The sequence below is a fragment of the Rhinolophus ferrumequinum genome, chromosome 22, assembly GCF_004115265.2.
Source record: "Rhinolophus ferrumequinum isolate MPI-CBG mRhiFer1 chromosome 22, mRhiFer1_v1.p, whole genome shotgun sequence".
NCBI classification, from domain to species: domain Eukaryota; kingdom Metazoa; phylum Chordata; class Mammalia; order Chiroptera; family Rhinolophidae; genus Rhinolophus; species Rhinolophus ferrumequinum.
This window is the reverse complement of record NC_046305.1, coordinates 52449580-52468833: the sequence shown is the minus strand read 5'-3', so window position 1 is coordinate 52468833 and position 19254 is coordinate 52449580. Positions and strand designations below refer to the sequence as shown.

General features: G+C 52.8%; 2 protein-coding genes across 2 annotated transcripts; both read left to right on the top strand.

Annotated features, from left to right (window-relative positions):
• The first annotated feature begins 369 nt into the window (after positions 1 to 369).
• On the top strand, positions 370 to 3260 carry LOC117015138 (protein S100-A7-like). The gene is made up of 3 exons (XM_033093556.1): positions 370 to 469; positions 1985 to 2142; positions 3043 to 3260. The coding sequence occupies exons 2-3, from the start codon at positions 2002 to 2004 to the stop codon at positions 3205 to 3207; spliced, it is 306 nt and encodes a 101-aa protein (XP_032949447.1). The 5' UTR covers positions 370 to 469; positions 1985 to 2001; the 3' UTR covers positions 3208 to 3260.
• A 7482-nt stretch (positions 3261 to 10742) lies between these two features.
• LOC117015245 (protein S100-A15A) lies at positions 10743 to 14052 on the top strand. The gene is made up of 3 exons (XM_033093772.1): positions 10743 to 10899; positions 12108 to 12333; positions 13756 to 14052. The coding sequence occupies exons 2-3, from the start codon at positions 12184 to 12186 to the stop codon at positions 13930 to 13932; spliced, it is 327 nt and encodes a 108-aa protein (XP_032949663.1). The 5' UTR covers positions 10743 to 10899; positions 12108 to 12183; the 3' UTR covers positions 13933 to 14052.
• Positions 14053 to 19254: the final 5202 nt, after the last annotated feature.

The following is a 19254-nucleotide window of genomic DNA, read 5'->3' as shown; positions in this document are numbered from 1 at the left end:
CCTGGTACATCTGAAGAGCACAGTAACCAGTGGGGTAGTTTCTGGAAGCCGTCAGAACAGATTTGTGGAAGGACTGGGTGAACGAGTAAACACACAACACGCCGGCTTTCCAATTCCAACATTCCATCGTCTTTAGGTCCAGAAACCCGGTTTCCCTGACCACATGTCCCTCCCTTTATGACACATCCCACAGGCTTCCCAGCCCCTGTTCAAGTTTGGGAATGGAGAAGGTTTTAGGTGTTGTCCCTGGGAGGTGACTGGGGTTTTGCTGGAAAATGCTGAACACGCCCTCCAAGGTGTGGTCCACCCACCTGAATGGGGCAATGCTCCTGAAAGCACACGGCACACGTGACCCAGCACACTCAGACCCTGAGACCAGCCCAGCTGAGCCTTATAAAGGGACCGGTCTTTGCCCAGATGCACACACATCCCACGGGTCCTTCTGCTCAGTGACACCTCGTCAGCTCTGGTAGGTCTGAGCCTGCATTTTCCAGGAGGAGCGTGCAGATCAGGGCCCGGCTGCTCTGCCGTCTGCAGGAGCAGGACAAGCAGGGATAGGGGAGGAGGGGGGAAGGGGGTTCGGGAGCCTGGGTCCTGCTCACCTCTGCGTCCAGCGGGCTGTGACATCACCCCTCTGAGGTCCTCATCTACAGCAAGATGATGGACCAGACTCTCCCCATTGCTCTTGGGCTCTCCTGTGATAACTCCCATGCAAATGTCCCCTGTGGGCACTACTCCCCCTCTTTTCCTTGGCTTCTCTTCTCTCTGGACTCGCCTGCCTATCAGGCCCTGGGTTGATGAGGACCCACTCTGTACCCCAACCTTGTGGCAAAGTGGGTGTCCCTGCCAAAGTCTCGAAGGTTCTCCTCACCCCCGTCCTGGGGTACCCACTCACCACTGCCCTGGTGAGAAGACCTGCACCTACCTGGGTCAGCCAGTGATCAAGCCGGGGGATGTCCAGTGACCTTCTGGGCACAGGCTTAGCTCTGGCCCCGGCCAAGTGGACAGAGGCCTTGGTGGTTCCACGTAGCGATGTCACAGCGCGGAGCTTTCTCTCAGATCAGGAGACGCCCACCGTGTGAGCCCTGGGCATTTTCTGGGTGCTTTGGCCCGTCTGGGATATGAGGGCCGCACTGTCCCATTTCTCTGGCTCGGGATTCAGCATATTGGGGAAGTAACCAGCTTGAGGAAGTCAGGTCTTCTCTTTATTTAATCACAGTCTAGTCTTGGAGATCCAGAGAGCAGGGAGGCACGAAGGGCAGAAAATCCCCAAAGACAGACAATCCGGAGGAGCCCATCTGCCCCCATTCCACCGACAGCCTAGTAACTAGGGCAGATATTTTTCTTCGTTAGGAATCTGAGGCTGTCTGGTCCCCAGGCCCCCTCTCTCTCCTGTGGGGATGGTCCAGGCCTCAGGCCAGGGCGTGTGTCTCGGCTCACACTCACCATTCTCACGCCCACGCCCGGGGGCTCCCCAGCCCCTTTCCTGCTCTGCTTGCTTTCCTGTCCTGGCCTGGCCCCAGGGGGTCTTGTTTCCGAAGCAGCCCGGGAAGTTTACACCAGATCAGCAAGGACATTGTCTTGTCCCCAGGACTCTAAACCTGATGTTGACATCGGAGGAGACGCATCTAATGCCATTTGAAGGGCAGGGCTGTCCAAGTGCTGAGTTTGACTTGGGTCCCAGCTCAGGCTTCGTCCTTTTCAGCGTGGTTGACCCCTCGCCTGTCCTGTGGCCCTGTCCCCAGCGGGCTTCTGTGTTCTCCGCCGGCTCCTCTGGAGCCTGACCTGCATGGGCCCTGATCCCAGCTGTGGTCCTTCCCTTCTTTTAAGTACCTCACCCACCTCTTAGGGGACCAGGGCTCCTTTCCTCCACCAAAGCCTCGCTTCACGGAGCCCTTATGCCCCCCCCCCCCACATTTTCCTAACTCAGAGTCCTCACCGGGGAAGGATGATAAAGGTCACTCACTGTCTTTCTCTCTGGCAGCTTCTTCAAAAGTCAAGATGAGTCCCAGGAAGGCTGAGAAGTGCGTGATGGACTTGATTGACTTGTTTCACAAATACACGAGCCCCGATGACACGGTTAATAAGGAGGGCCTGCAGGAGATGCTGAAGGAGTATTTCCCACACTTCCTCAGGGCCTGTGTGAGTTGCGAGGGGACGGGCGTCTCACGTTGCTTGGGCCCTGGCACGGCGGAGGACACTGTCGTGTGACTGCACAAGTCACTCCCGTGCTCTGACCCTCAATATTCTCATTTGCAAAAGGGCCAGGGAGGACTTCACGTCCCGGCTTACGATCAGGGTGTAAGAGGTGACATGTGTGGCAAAGTGTGACGATGTATGGATAGAAACGGGCCTTATGAGCCGGTCCAACAGCGCTACCGCTGGAGGGCAGTGACTGGGTCCCGTCCCACCTGTCACGCTCCTTCCGGGAGACTCAAGCTCACATGCTCAGGCTTTGTCTCTAGAGGCTCCCATTCGATTCCCTGAGATCAGAGGGAAGGATAGAAATTCCGTCACTGCTGAATTTAACACCCCTCTTTACAACGAGAAAGCTCATTGGCAACCAAATTTAATCTGACAGAGATTTAATCTGAACCGATTCTAAAAAGAGCGGGTAACTGGGTGACACAGAGACTACGTGAGCAGGAAGAGGGAACCCAGAACGTGGAAGATTCTGGAAGCCAAATAGAGGACAGGAGAGGAAGGTTAGGAATGAAGAGGACAGGGGTTAGGGCCCATTTTGAGTTTCTGGGTAGAATTTAGGCAGGTGGTGACCTTGAAGGGGTTGGGGTGTGGCTGTGGGGCTGGGGACACCCAGAGCTGATTAGTGCAGCTCTGGACAGAGCCCACTCTCCACCCCCAGGGGGTTCATTCACGCTGACTCTTGGACTAAGCACTGTCCCTCAGTGAACTGCAGGGAAAGGCTAACACACCGCCGGCAACACGCCCTCTACGCGCCCCCACCAGGTGGTGCTTTCCTGGCTCTGCCTCCGCCTCCTCCCTTGGGACTGAATTGGTCTTGTTTTGTGTCTTTTTCCACAGGACAAAATGGGCAAGGATTACTTGTCAGGTGTCTTTGAGGACAACGACAAGAATCACGATAAGAAGATTCAGTTCTCCGAGTTTCTGTCCGTACTGGGGAGCATTGCCACAGATTACCACAATCACAGCCACGGAGCGGAACTCTGTGCTGGGGACGACGAGTGACCCAGCCAGCCAGACGCCTGGAGAGACCCCACCAATCAATAAAGTGCGTTGCCCCCCAGACACTGCTTATGTCCTCCTCTTTGGATACTTATGCTGTCAAAACTGCCACTGGTGGGTGCACCTTTCTGTGGAATCTGCACGGGGTGGGTTGACCCAGGAATATGGCAACAGGATGCCCTGCTTGTGGCCTCCAGCATAACTGGCCACCTCTCTACGGTGGGCTTCTGTCCACCTCTGTCCCTGCTCCCTAGTGCAGCCAACATCTCCGGCTACAGAGGTGAGCAATACAAAGCGTTCTGCCAGGCCCCAGCTGTGCTTTTCCTTCTCAGCTGTGGGTCAGCATCTGGGCCCAACACAACGCAGGATCAGGAGCCGAGGTCTCGGCACTGTGCTCCATGCCCACTTGCTCCTGCCCCAGCATGGCCCCAAGGCCAGAGAAGAGATGGCACCAGTGAAATAGGGCTTGCTGGGAGGAGATCGGGGACACAGGGTACTTGTCACTGAACGGGACACTCAGCAGTGACCAGAGGACTAGAAGCCTTGTCCTGTCGCCTGGGCACCTGGGCTGTGTCCTGGTCTGGCTGTGTTTCAGCTGGGTGAGTGTCCCTGTAGAGGTCAGAGAGTCATGCTGTCTGCTGAGCTGACCTCATAATGCTTGTTAAATGCCAGACGCTGGTTGTCTGGGAAAACCCACCTGATGGTGGGTGGTCCAGGTATGAGGAGCTCAAGCTAGTCCTGGAGTCCAGCCACCTCTGGGCACCAAGTGAGAAGATGGGATTGAAAAGGGTGCACACAAGAGAGGCCACTGAGGGATCAGAAGGACAGCTCATGCTGAGCGCCGTGAATGACAGCATCCTTGATCTGCCATGGGAAGGGGCATGTCACTCTCCTTGGGCTCGTGGAGGCCAGCCAAAGTGCTAGGGGCGGAGGAGTTAGAAACAAGAGGGCACAGGAGCTGCCTCAGCAGAGCCCGGCTCTCCCCAGAGATAGAGGTCTCCCCACGGTGCCAGGCGGCCGGGCCAGCACTCATCTGGATCTGCAGTGACACGTCCAGACATGTCCCTGCAGCCTCCATCAGCACCCTCTCCTGCAAACTCATGTCATCTGGCCGCGTCACCTCCTACCTCCTCCTCAGTCTCCTACCAAGCCCTTCATCAGGAGAATGTTCTTCAGGGACAAATTAGGCAACTGTCTCCAAGTCGCCTTCTATCGCGCTTGCAGGAAACACATAGCATGAGTTCTTTGTCCATGTGGTGACTCATCCACTCCCTACTTTCACTGTTTCTTGAGCACGTCGGTTCCCAGATCATTGCTCCGTCCACCTCAGGGACATCCTTCCCTGACCACCTCTGCACCCGTCATCATTTGGGCCACGTCTGAGCTTCCCATCCCCTACTTCTCACTGTCTGGCCACTACTGTCTGTTCCCTCCCTCCTTCCTCTTCACCTGCTCTCTAACTCAGAAAGACCTGCTTCCCTGGGCCTTTGCAGGTTCTCTCCTAGGAGACCCCTGCTCTGTCTCCATGCAGCCTGTACCTGGTGGTCCGTCACAGCAACTCCCCTCACCTGACTAGTGTCTCTGGTGCCTGCTTTCCTCTGGGACACACCTTCCCTGTAACCCTTCCACCCTGCACCAATCCCTCCACTTGTCCTTCCTCTTCCTGCACCAAGATCTCTGTCACTGTTAGGGACCATCGTGCCTGGGCTCCCGTGTGCTGGTGTGTGGCTTCCTCTCCACCCACCGCTCCCTGTACCTGTCCTGGGAACCTAGCTCCTGGTGGTCCCAGTGCTTGCACCCCCCACGCCAACACACATTATTATGTCCTGTCTCAGGGTCAAGTTTTCTAACTCCTCCCTCCCTCTGTCTGAAATGTCTTCTAATGCTTCGTCTGCCTGGTTAAAATAATATTTCACGCCTGAGCTTACATGTCAACGTCTCTTATCGATTCTTTTTGAAGTGAACCCCCCAACCCTCCTCCCCAAGGTGATCTTCTCTCCCTCCTTTGTGCCTCCCCTCACCCTCATCCCACTTCATTATAGCAACCACATCACATCACTGTCCCCATTGGTCGGTCGTCCATCCAGACTTTGAGTTTACGGAGGGACAACATTTATTTAGCATCACTGATCCCCAGCACCTAGTGGTCCTGGCACGAAATGAGTACTCTAACGTCATTTTTTGTTTAAGTGTATTTGTGCAAGTTCTGGTCCATCCCATCCAGTGTTATCCGCAATCCAAAACCTCCAGTCCCAGAGGTCGGCTGTGAACCTTAGCAAGGGGCCCCAGAGAGTGGAGCCAGGCTAAAAGAGTGATGTCAACCAGCAAACAGCTTTTGTTGGGACTCTAGCCATAACCTCCCGGCAGCGATTTCTTCTCACACCCTAAGGCTAAACAAGGTCATGTTCCCAAAGTTTCCAACCGACACATTCAACATAAACTGCAGGGCTAGTGTAGGGTCCCGTTTCCTTCTGCGTCAGAAGTTCTGGAGAGGTGGACACAGACATTCCTTTCTCCTCTAGGGGTTGTTCTCCTTGAGGATTGCTATGTCAAAGTTCGGTACTCACATCTGAGCTCCAGATGTCCGTCAGCAACAACCATAGAATCTAGAAAGGCATGACCGTGAGACATCTGTCCCTAGGAACCTCTCTCCTCATAGGTCCACACCTTTTTATGGTCTGGCCTATTTTCTGTTTTTCTGTAAAACACCTGTGAGGATCCCTTGACTTTGTAATTAGCAAAGGTGGTGTTTGTGCTCTGAGTACTACTGTGAAAAAGAAGATAACCCACTGTACTTGGGGGTGGGGTGGGCGGGGAAGAAGGGCCTTCCTATAGAGAGGGTTGAAGAGGTGTGAGTCAGAAGAACGTAAACGGAGGGAGGAGTGGGCAGTGTGGGAAGGTGCCAGTGGATTCAGTACCTCGGACAGCACAGCGACAGTCGCTTGTGTTTATCCATATTGCAAAAATCAGTGGAGTCTTGTGAGGCCAGGATATCCGGAGACCTTTTGGAGTCCAGAATCTCTCTCACTGTTACCTGTCACACGAGTGCAGGCACAGTTGTCAATTTTCTTCCCTTTTTAATTCTGACACAACACACAGTAGCTACAAATTACACTTCAACGGATTCCAGTTTAGTATGTTCCTGAACAAAGATTCAATTCTGGTCAGTATAATTCTAAAACTCATGCCATTAGGCACTGTTCCATATTGGCCTTCTGCTCGAAAATGAACATGGGGCCCCCACTCTGCCCTTTGAAATACTTTGAAAACTGGCTAATATCAGCTCAAGTTTCAATCTGGTGACAGTTTGGCACTTTGGGCTACAGTGGCAGAATTGGGCTGGTTTCTCCCGGCACACCAGGCCTCTTCGGCTCTACACCACCCTGGTGAGAATGGACTAACACACTTTCGTGGCATCCTGCCATAGCCCAGGCTGCGGTATCTCAGGGCAAATGGATATTAAGTTTGGTCCCTGCGTTCACAACCCAGAAGTCCTCTCAGTCCCATTCTTTTGGGATTTGATGGAGGCTTCATTGCGTAGGCCTCAGGATCGGCCATTAACTCCATTTTCAGCCCTTTTCCCTTCTCAAGAGATTGGGGGTTAGGCCTGAAAATCCCAAGTTTCTAATCCTGGCTTGTTCTATCAATGACCAGCCCTGAATGAGCTGCTTGTTTGGATTTTGTGAAACTTTGTGAGATTTTAGGAAAGTCTGCAGCATGAGCCAAGGCAGGTGGTTTGCGTGGAAAAGCCACTGGAAGCGGCGTGGGAGGGCTCGAAAGTGGGGCGGGGCGGGCCAGGTTGATGGAGACTCAAATATGACGGCCACCTGCGTCTGCACGCAGCGAAGGGGGAGGGCTCAACAGAGAAACACTGGCTTCCGCCAGCTCCTGTCTGGGAGGACGCTGCCCCTCCGGCCCTCACCCTGTGCCAGACAATTCTGTTCCTCCCCATCTGTCCCTGGTGCCTTTCAAGCTGCTGCCCCAGTGCTGGAGTGACTCCATCAGCAAGTAAGTCCGTGCGCGGGCCCTTCAAAAGGAGCACCTGGGACCGCATCTTCCCTCCGGCTCACACAGCCACGAGCTCCACTGGTTTTCACAACCAGAAATTATGGGGACTTATCTCCCCAGCACTGAAACCCTGGGCTGGGATGCCTGGTGTGGGGCTGGGACTCCTTGCTCCCCCAGGGGGAACTCTGCAGCTGAGATATCCCTCCTAATTTTTAATGGTCACACGTGGGTGTGGGACCAGCTCATTCCGAGTCTCTGCCCCTCCTACCAGTCTCTAGGCGGCTTATGTCTGTAGCTGTAGGGCTTTGGGTCAGCTAGACTTCACTTGATTCTCAGTGATGGTTGCTGTGTAGTTTAGTTGTAATTATGATGTGGTTGGGGAGGAGGTGAGCACAGCGTTTACTTACTCCACCATCTTGACCAGAAATCCGATTTCGCTTTTTTAAGTCCCCAACCAAAGGCCACTGTCCATATGAATTTTCGCATTGTCTTTCTATTTCTGTAAAGAGTGACATTGGGATTTTGATAGGGATTGCTTTGAAATCTGTAGATCACTGTGGGTAGTAGGGACATTTTGACAATGTCAATTCTTCCAACCCATGAAAGAAAATGTCTTCCCATTTATCTATGTCTTTTAAAATTTCCTTCATCGGTGTTTTGAAAATTTTCATGGACAAGTTTTTCACCTCGTTGGTTAAGTTATTGCCTACGTATTTTTTCTTGTTGCTATTATGAATGAGATTGTTTTCTCAATTTGCCTTTTGGGTAATTTGTTTGTGAATAGAAACTCAACTGATTTTGTATGTTTGTTTTGTATCCTGCAACTTTACTGAATCATTTATTATTTATAACAGGGTTTTTCTTGTTGAGTCTTTAGTGTTTTCTATGTATATGATCATGCCATCTGCAAATAGAGGTACTTTTATTCATGCCTTTCCTATTTGGATGCCATTTATTTCTTTTTCTTGTCTAATTTTATTAGACAAGATCTTAGAGAGAAATCTTTCAGTTTTCCCCCATTGATTATGAAGTTACCTGTGTGCTTGTCATATATGGCTTTTGTTATGTTGAGATAAGATTATTCTGTACCTGTTTTTTTGAGAGTTTTAATGACGAATGGGTGTTGAACTTCGTCAAATGCCTTTCCTGCATCTATTGAGAGAAACATGTGGGGTTTTTTTTGTTTGTTTGCTTCATTTTGCTAATGTGTCATATCACCCTGATTGATATACATATGTTGCATCCCTGGGACAAATCCCACTTAGTCACAATGTGTGATCCTCACTGTGTATTGTGACAGTGTGTGTGGGGGGTCGTTTTGGTCCCAGATTGAACAAAAGGGTGAAAGGGGTTGCAAGATGACCTCCTCCTCCCAAAAAGCTATGCGTCAAAAATAGAGTTCCTCACCCTAATAAATTAAAAAAAAAAAAAAAAAAGGGGGCATCAGGAAAAAAAAATATGTAAGCACTGACATTCAGCTGTGTCCGGGATAAGATATTGAACTTGGAGGATAAACAAAGACTTCTCAGACATTCAGGTAGAAGAAACCTACAGGGGAAAAGCCAGGTGTCCCAGACTCATTAAGAGAAGACAATGGAGCAATGTCTAGAACGTTCTGAAGGAAAGAAAGCAAAATCCAAAAATATTCAACTGATGGGAGTTGTCATTTAAGTAGAAGAGCAGCAGGCAGACACTGGAGCAGGAAAGAATTCAGGGTCTCTAGCACCTGTGAACGCTTCTGGGAAAGAGTCCAGCCAATCAGAAAGATAAATTTACATATATGTGTTTTCACGGGATGTAAAGTACAGCATAGGGAACACAGTCAGTGGTATTGTAACAGCTTTGTACGGTGTCAGATGAATAGTCGACTTCTTGGGGTTATCACACTGTGAGGTGTGTAAATGTCCAATCATTATGTTTCGTACACCTGAGACTAATAAAAAAGAATGAAGGAAAGATGAATTAAAATGAAGAACTTGGACACACAATGCTCTTAACGAAAACTGGGAGGTAGAAGGAAATGAGTTCAAATTTCCAATTTCTTTTAAGAATAAAAATCAAAATTAAAGCATAAAAATTTGAAAAAAAAATAGAGTCCCTTTTGAGTGACGAATTATTATGTAGTAATTGTCCAAGGTTATATTGGCATACCGAATTCCTTAATTAAGTGGTTTCTAGGTTTTTATTTTTGTTATTTGTCTATAGAGATTGTGTACTGGTAACCAATGTCCTATTTATTGCTTTTTAACATCTGTTTAATTCTTTTCTGGGGATAAATTTCTGGGAAATGATGGCTGACTACAAGGTATTCAATAAAATTCTCTGTGACTCTAGCTTGGCATTGCCAAATTGTTTTACCTTTTAGAAGTTTGAGCCATGTTTTTATTTAGTGTATTGATGAACCTCGTATTTGCTGAGGCAATCGTTATGTTGGGTGGATGGAGGCTCACCAAACCTTCAGGATGCGGAGACAGTTTCTAGTTCAATTACCCGTCCTTTGGCACCCCCTTCTGGGAGATCTACTCACCAGCTTGTGCAGCCTCTCCCAGGGGAGATGGGTGGGCTCAGGTAGAAAGGGCTCCCTGACAGAAGGCTTGAGATGGGCAAAGCAGTTCACCTGTCACTCAGAGGCCCAGGTGGCACCTGGATGGAGACCAGGCCTACGTATCTGGCCTCCGTTAGAGTAGGGTCACTGCCACATTGCAGTCGATTATTTCCTTATAACAAAGCTGTTCCTACCACTTCTCTCTCACCTGCCACTCATCCCCCAACCCTTACCATCTTCCCGTGCCCAGGACAAAGTGGTGGCTCTGGCTTGGCACACAGGACCCTTCCTGTTTTTCTCCATCCTCCTCTCCAGCCCTGCTTCTTCTGAATGCTTTGGACTCCTTTCCCAGCAGGCCACCACCCTCTTTCATACCACCAAGCCTTTGCCTGTGCTGTTTCTTCTGTCTGGAGTGCTGGTTCTCCACGCTTCTTCTTGCAACAAAAACCTTTTCTTCAAGGGCCCCCTCAAAGACCACCTTCTAAGGAAATCTTCCTCCACTCTCCAGGCAGAAGGTATCCCTTCCTGGGTACCCAGGGTACCCTGTTTGTGCCACTAAATTAGCAGTATTCACAGTGTGTGTGACTCTGTCCCCTCCCACCCTGTGAGCTGGCCCTGTGTCTTACTCATACTGCCTAGAGGGGCCTGGAATACTGCAGGTACTCGAGAAATATTTGTCAGACAAATAAATGTGCTTCATGATTGTGGAGTTTGGGGGCTTCCCAGGAAGGAGAGCATCCAAGGAAGATGTATTTAAGTCGTGTGTCTGACCCCACCCAAGCCGTGGAGCTGGGAGGATGAGCTCTGGGGCAGGGGGATGGATAAAGGGACCTTGTGTGGATCCGAGAGGCTTCAGATCAGGCTCTGAGGGAAGGTGGGTCCCGGAAACTGGCTAATTGTAGGAAGCAAGTGTCATGTGATTCATCTCAAGAATGCAATTAAGTCTGAGTGTCCCTGTGGGAAATCCTGTGAGAGTCACAAGACTGGCTGCCATGATTAGAGACACCGAGGACCGGGCAGGCTGTGGGACTGGTGGCGGGGCTGATGCTCACACAGCTGCCTCCTGCCTGAGTGCTGGGGAGTCTCTGGGATAATCTGCAGGCCAGGACTGCCCTTGGAGCAGCCTCTGCCCAAAGCGACAGGTCAGCCCTTCTTCCAAGGGAGTTGTGAGGGCGGGTGGATGGCGGTGGGTCTGTGCTGGTGCAAAAAAGCAGAGGTGGGCTTCTTCCTTGTTTTGGAGAGTGTGCGCCATGTAGATGGATGTCCCAGCAGCATGACTGTGGCCCAAAGGGGTTTGGGATCCAAATTAAGAGCACGTCTTTGGGGTCGTTCCCAGAGACATTGGTGTGAATCCAGCGCTGGGTGGGTCAGCTGTGTGATCTTGGGAAATTTATGTGACCTCTCTGGGTTTCATTTTCAACTCAGAAAAGTGGGGGTAATGGTGCCTACCTCATGAGGTCATCGTGAGGACTCCTTGGGATACTGTGTGTAAAGGGCCTCGCCCAGGGCCTAGCCGGCTCCCTGAGAGTTGGAACCAGCAGTTGTTGCGAGTCTTATCTGAACAAGCTCCCTGGAGGATGCTGGCCTGACTGTCCTGCCACCTGAAAACAGGAATCTCACCTCCGTAGCAAGTGGGAGGTCTCGGCACTAGTTCCTCACCTCTGTGCAGAGCACTGGGATGGGTGGCGTGGGGTGACCAGGACAGGCTGCAGGTGTCCCCACCTGCCCCACACTGGCCAGCCCAGCGCATGGGGCCTGGGAGGGCCGTGGGAAGCAGGGATGAAGGGACGGTGCAGACGGCAGGTACACTCCTTTAGACACACGGCAGGGCAGCCACAGCCACCACGCTGGGACCCACGTGTGGGCTGTACGCTCCGTCGAGGAAGGGAAACACCACCACTGGCGCAGAGCTGGGGCTCTGGGTGGTATCGTTATTTTACTGTTTCATTTGTGCTACACAATAGTCTGTGGTGGTGGGGCTCTTGCCTTCTCAAGGGGCTTAAAAGCATTTCCACTGGAAAATGCTGTCTTGCTTCGAGGAGTGTAGTTTCTGTTCAGTCTTGACTTCCGGTGACTCCCACGCTGAGGGCAGGCTTGTAGGGGAGAACACAGCGCTTGTCCTCAGAAGCCATAGTCCCAGGGAAGGGACACAGCCAGGGTCCTGAGAGTTCGCAGCAAAGCCCCCTGTAGGGCAAAGAGGCTGAGGCAAGTTTGTAAAGAGTCGGAATGAGGGCAGGGAGGGACCCTGACACAAGGGGCCGGACGGTGGGCAGGAAGGAGGGGGAGAAGGTTCTTGGCGAGGGGCCACCGCTGGGGACTGGCCCAATGACGTGCTGCTCTCTCCTCCCAGCGTCTCCACTGTCCCCAGCGTCTCCACCCCGGCATCTCCAGAGTTGCCCCCTGTCCCGAGCCGGGGTCCAGCCGCCATGACGGACACGCCAGTGGAAGAATCCCTCTTCCAGCTCATTCACTGCTACCACCAGTACGCGGCCCGGGAGGGGGACGTGGAGACCTTGTCACTGGAAGAGCTGAAGGCCCTGCTCATGGACAGTGTGCCCCGTTTCATGGGGAGCTTGGTGGGTCAGGGGGGTGACGTGGGGGGCTGGTGTGTGGTTGGAAGTGAGGGTGTTGGTGCAGGGAGCATCCCCCAGGAGGATTTCACTTAGCTGGGGGCAGAATCTGTGGCCAGGGGGAGGATGGGCCCTGCCGGCTTTTCTCCTGAGGCTCCCAGCCTGGCCCCACTCCAGCCCAAGCCTCGCTAATCCCCCAAACTCCATCCTAACTCCAAACCTGTTTGTTCTCTCCTGTCTTGATTCCCACAAGAACAGGTCCTAAACCTTTTCCCTGCCCAGAGCCTGTCAGGCAGCCCCTTCTCCTGGGGTTTCTGTCCATGGCCGACTGGAGTGGGGTGTGGGCGGGATAGGAAATGTAGCTTTCCCTGCCCCCTCTTGTCCGCCGGGCTAACAGAGTCGTGGGCCAGCCTGAGGGCCCAGCCCTGAATCCAGGCGACCCCTGGACACCCTGCTCAGGCCTGCACATCTCCGCCACCAGGCCGGGCCCTGTGATGGAGCGTCTGTGGGACGCTGCCTTTTGTCCTCTGTGCCGAGCCCCAGGGTCTCTGGATGGTCATATCCAAGGACTGCAGGTCCGTGTCCTGCCCCAAGGCCACTGCAATCCAGGAGGAGAGCGCCTTGGTCCCTAAGCGTCTCCCCTTGCCTGCCTTTGGGGACATCAGACAGGAGAGTCTTGCCCTCAGTTTATTGGAGTGTAGCCACAAGGGTCACAGCACAGGGACTGGGCTGATTGTGTTTCGTCCCCTGTTTCTAGGGAAACCTTTTCCTTACCAGGGCCATCTGCCTACACGGCAGGGCTATGCAAAGACCACCAGGCCCTGCCACTTATCGGGGTATGGGCCCCCCAGGGACAGATGTCCCAGACAGCTGCAGGTCCCGTGGCTTTGTTCTTTCCCTCACTCTGCGCTTTCTCTAGGTGACACAGGCCACGTGTCATAAACAATCCCTGGGCAGATGCCACAGCACACGGACACCTGACCCCACTCCGCACTGGCCTCAGGGTGCAGGACATGCACACATGAGGGGCCGGTGGGCTCTGCCTGGGCGAGTCCCCAAGGGAAGGCCCTGGCTGGGCTGTCCCTGCAGAGGAGTTGTAGGTCATCCGGGAAAGACAGGCTTACAGAGCACCGGCTGACAGCCAGACGCTCAGCCCCTGCAGACCGTCCGCCAGCGAGTGGTGCTCAGTCTGCACTGTCTGTCTGCCCCACGTCGAGTTGTCCAGCAGCCCTCTGCCTCTTCTGGCTGATTTTGCAGCACAGGGTGTCCTGGCCACTGAGTAGGGAGCTGCTTCCTGCGAGCCCCCATCCAGCCGGCAAGGCTACACACAGTGCCCGTCCCATCCCCCTCCAGCGGGCGGGCGGTGGGGAGCCTGGCCACCTGCAGGCCCAAGCCCCTGGGTGGTGGCTGACGCTCTGCCCACTGCAGGGCCGGAAGGAGCCATACTTCATTGCTGAGCTGTTCCGGGCCGCCGACAAGAATAAGGACAACCAGATCTGCTTTGACGAGTTCCTCTACATCGTGGGCAGGCTGCTGAGGGACTACCACCTGCAGTACCACCGGCAGCTGTGTGCCCACTACTGTGCCCAGCACAACCTCTACTAGAGGGAACGTGGGCAGCCTCCCCGCGGGGGCCGACGGTGGCGGGTGGCGGAGGGGAGCTCTGCCATGTGTGTCTGCCCGATGGGTGTGCGCACGCATGTGCGTGTCTGTGGGAAGGACAGACGGCTGAGAAGAGAATAAAGCGACTGCAAACAGTTTCTGGTGTCACTCAGTTCACGGAAAGGGAGTCGGCGATGAGTCCAGGAAGGGGAGGTTTTGATCCCCCAAGGTAGGGGACCATCCCTGTTGGGTAAGAGACAGAGCCCCTGCCTCCAGGGGCCCCTGCGTGAGGAGGACACAGCCCCTTTGTCGGAGAGGAAGGCCTGTCTTCCGTTGGGGAGCTGGCCCTCTGACAAGTGATGTTTCGATCATTCTTTCACTGCACATACATGATGGGCCAGGAGCCAGGAGGGCAGAGGCACACTCGACATGGACCCTCACCTTGAAGGTGTCCTGGCGCTGGGGCAGAGCCCCAACAGATCAGTGTAGAAAGGCAGACTGGCCTGTGAGGGGCCCGGACAGGGGAAGGTGGTGCTGGTGGGCCTGGGGTGGGCGTCCGGCCAGGCTGAGAAGGAAGCCGAGTGGTGGGTTCAGCGCATGCTGAGTCAGACCCAGCAAGGGCAAAGCCAACGACCCAGTCTGTTATGGGGAGGAGCCATGAGTAGAAACTCAGTGATTGTCAATCAGGGAAGTCTTCCTGGAGGGAAGAAGGGCTGCGTCTGGTTTTGACCAGTAAAAAATGATGATGAATATGGGTGTTACTCCAACTCAGGGACACCTGTGAGTCACTGCTCCAAGTCTTCTCGTGGTCCCTGACGCCTCCCAGCTGAGACCTGCCCCTGCCCTGTTTCTGTGATGTCTGTTTTTTTCCTCTCTCTCCCGGGGAGCCCAGGACTCTGACGCACACTCCTGGGAGACGCTGGGAGGGTCTCCTCTGCCTTTAGGCCCTGCCAGGGCCCATCCTGGTGGGCTTCTTCTCTGAGGATGGTTTGGGACCCCGTGTCCTGAACTTATTATAGTAGAAACAATGAGTTTTAAAAGAATGATGGGCGATCCTCCGTGTTGCTCCCCGTGCTAACAGGGGCTGACATTTAAGGGACATGGTTTGGTCCCCTCCCCCAGCTGGGTCTGTGTGCCACATGAGGGGAGCCGCGCCCTGCGGGCTGACTGGGGACCTTTGTCTCTGATCAGACAAGCTCTGAAGCCCGATTTTGCCCCACTGTCCCCCAGGTCTCCCCTCCCACACTTGCCGGTCCGCCAGCGTTTGCCTTTTGGGCTCAGCTGGGCTTCACCCTTTTCCCTATGGACTTTCCTGTGCCCCGTGGGGCCTGTGCAGGTGGGTGCCCTGCCGCGCCGTGGTTGGGTGTGTGGGGTTTGCTGTCCGTGTCCTCCCCCAAGGGGACTGTGTCTTGGCATCTCCCTTTCCCCCGGGGCCCGTGTCAGCACAGGCACTGCTCAGTGGTGTTGGAAGAAGGAAAGCAGGAAGGAGATTGGGATCCGCTCACCCCGGTGTGTCCTGCATCCGTGGCCTCTGGGAGATGGGAGACAGTTGGCGCCAGCCCAGGGGAGGGTTCTTCCACCTGTGTCACCTGAACCGACGTGGGTTCCACAGGCCTTTGAGTACCAAGGGGGCAGCTCAGCCCAGTGGGCGCCTTCCTCCTGCCCCTTCCTGGGGGGTCTCTCCACCGCCTGCCTGCGCCGCCCTCATTTCCTCAGCCGAGGCCCGGCCTCCTGGGCTCTAGTGGGACACTCACAGGACCGCGCTCTTTTCTGGAAACAGGGCTGGGCTCCACGCCCCCTGGGTTGCCCCACATCACAGTGTGATCACAGGCTCTGCCTTCCCCCATGTGCTTACCCAGTCCCCGACATCCTCTCCGGCTGGGGCAGCTCAGCCGCTCGGCTCGCCCTGAAGCCCCCAAGGTGCCTGTCTGGGGGATTGTCTCTGCTGGCCTCACTGGTCAGCGGGCTCTCCTGAAAAGCACACCGTCCTCCTAGGGGCTCGGGGTTGGCGGCTGCCTTGAGTCTCCCTCCCTGGACCTGGGGACTGCTTCCCTTAACTCTCTGCATGAAGAAAGCTGTCTTCACAGGGACCATTCTCAGGGGGTGGCTTTAAGGAAGGCATCTCCCGAAGGTCAGGGTCTGGCACGGTGTCCTGAGCTCCATCTCCCGCTGGCCAGCAAATCCTAAGGAGAGCCTCAGAAAAACCAGCTTGCTTGTTCTAATGTGTGCTTTTTGGCACCTAAGCACCAAGACAAAGCAGAACACATGTCCACAGTGAGGAGCCTGAGTAACCTCCGTGCCTCAGTTTCCTCATCTGTCACATAAGGATAATTGTACCTGTAATACCCAGTTCACAGGGTTAGTGGATGTAAAACCACCCCGCAAATATGATGTGCTATCTGGGGTAAGGTGTTATTATGCCAGGTCACATAGGAGAGGACCTGGTGAATAATAGGTACGTATCAAACGCTTCGTCACCGGTTGAAAATGTGTCATATTATAAGTCAGAAATAGCCCGATTTTCCTGTCAAGAAGTTGAGAAAGAAGTTAGACTGCATTTGGTTGGTGGATTTATATCTTGCCCTGTTCCCAAAATGGTTTCAGGGGGCTGGTGTGATAAAGGGAATTTCTGTATCAGACAGGGGGTAGGTCAAGTATTCAATTCCGCATTCATTGACCCCCTAGTAAATATTAATTGAGCGCCTGGTATGTGCCAGGCCCAAGGGTTGTGATGTGGTTTCTGTTCCAAAGAAAAGGCAGGTGAGAAACAGATGAGCAAAATACAGCAGGGCCAATGGTCTGATGCACAGGGGTTTGCAGAGCAGGAGAGAAGAATGAATTCAGTGTCCACAGTGGTGGGGACAGACAGGGACGGCCAGCAGATGGTGCCCGGGCTGCATCAGGAAGGACGAGGGGACTTTACCGGCAAAGAGGCATTCCAGGCAGGGCAGGAAGTGGATGATGTCGCAATGTGGCATAAGTCATCCAAATCACTTGATGCACTGAGTGTTGTGTCTCTCTGTGGGCCTCAGTCTCCTCATCTAGAAAATGGGAATTATGAGAGTCCATAGCGCATGGAATTATTGTGAGAATGAAATGGATTGTTGTAAGTAAAAGCACGTACAACAGCAACTGGCCCATGGGAGAAGCTCAATAAACATTAGCTACGCTTTTGCTATTATTTGTTGTTGCTGTTATTGTGTGTGCCAGGCGTGGTGCTGGGTTCTGGGGAGGCAGAGATGCATGGTCTAGGCTGGGTCCTCGAGGGCTGACAGCCCAGCTGGGGCGTCCGGGGCATCCATGGGCAGTGATTGTGTGCCCTGCTAGTGAGGCACTGCTCTGAGCACATGACAGTGTTTGTGTAAATTTTTTATTAAAAGATACGAATACATATTAAGAAAAGTCCACAAATCACACATATTTTGCAGCTATTATTAATCCTCACGATAACACTATGAGGTAGATTCTATTTATTTCTAGGATTTTTAAAAATTTAAAAATGTTAACAAATTTTAATCGTGGCAAAATACTCATGATGTACAACGTACCATTTTTCAGTGTACAGTTCAGTTGTAAGTACATTCACATTCAGTCTCCACAACTGTTACCATTTTGTACCTGAAACTCCATGCTCAGCAAACAATCCTCACTCCCTTCCCCCAGTCCCTGGCAACAACCATTCTTCTTCCTGTCTCTCTGTACAAATCTCATGTAAGTGGATTTGTACAGTCTGTGTCTTCTTGGGACAGGCTTCTTTCACCCAACATAATATCCTCAAGGTCCATCCATGGTGTCGCATGGGTCAGAATTTCCTTCCTTCTTCAAGGCTGAATAATATTCCATTGTATGAATAGACCACATTTTATTTATCCATCCATCCGTGGATGGACTTGTGGGTTGCTTCCACATTTCGACTACCGTGAATAATGCCGCTGTAAACCTGGGTGCACAAATATCTTTCTGAGACCTGCTTTCAATTAATTTGGATATATAACCAGAAGCGGAATTGCTGGATTGCATGGTAATTCTGTTTTTACATTTTTGAGGAACCACTGTGCTGTTTTCCATTCTGTGTTCCCACCAGCAGTGCACAAGGGTTCCAATTTCTCCACATCCTCACCGACATTTGCTATTTCCTCTTTTTGTTGATAGTCGCCATTCTCATGGGTGTGAGGTGATACCTAATTGTGGTTTTGATTTGCATTTCTTTGAAGATTGGTGATGTTTGGCATCGTTTCATGTACTTATTGACCGTTTGTATATCTTCTTTGGAGAAGTTCTCTACTCAAGTCCTCTGACCCTTTTTCAGTCAGGTTGTTTGTTTTTTTGTTGTTGAGTGGTGGAAGTTCTTTATAAACTCGGGATATTAACCCCTTATCAGATATATGGTTTGCAAATATGTTCTCATATTGTGTATGTTGAAGGTAGACTCTATTTTTAATCTCTACTCAATAATTGAGGTAAGAATAACACAGAGAGGGTAAGTAATTGGCCCAAGGCCACACAGCTATAAAGTTACTGATATAATGAAGCCCAAAGGATTGTGGAAACATGAAGGAGAGAGTGGCTAATCCCATCTGCTTCCCCCAGGCGGCGATGATGGCCTAGGTCTGGAGGAGCACAGGGTACATATTTGTCGAATGCTTGAAGGAAGGTGAGAGGAAAGGGGTTTTTCCCAGCGGAGTCAGGTTCTTGTCAGATCAGCCTCTGGAGCCTCCCAGATCTGGTCTGGCGGCAGACGCGTCAGACTGGGAAGCTCCTGGGGCAAGCACTTCACCTCGTGCCCTCAGCTCCCACATCTGTAGACTGGGTGGGATCTGTGCCCCACCTTCCTGACAGGCATGGTCTGAGGCTCCTAGTAGATTATATGGATATGAAGTGCGTTGTACCAAGAGAAATGAGCCACAAATCTTCGGCGCTGGAAGACAATCCGAGTGGCATTTTGTTGGGGGACGGGGATGCTGCTTGCTCCTCCTGAAATCCTAGAGGAGTTGGCACCTCCTCTCCTCTTGGGCACCAAGCACTTGGCTTCTCCAAAGAACCCCTGCCCCACCCACCCCACCCCCACGGAGTGGGTTCCTCTTCAGCCCAGGCTCCTGGGGTCACAGGCACACAGTCATCCCACAGAGGGGAGAAGGGTCCCACTGCTGTGCTTATGCAGAGGCTCAGTGCCTCCTGCACACAGAGGGACCCCAAGCCAGCCTCTGCGTCCAGGCACAGTGCACCCCCGACTTCACAGAGCAGCAGAGGTGGGGAAGGGGGACGGCAGCAGGAGAGAAACTGATTGGTCCTTAGCAACACACTCACAGAGTCCAACCACCCACA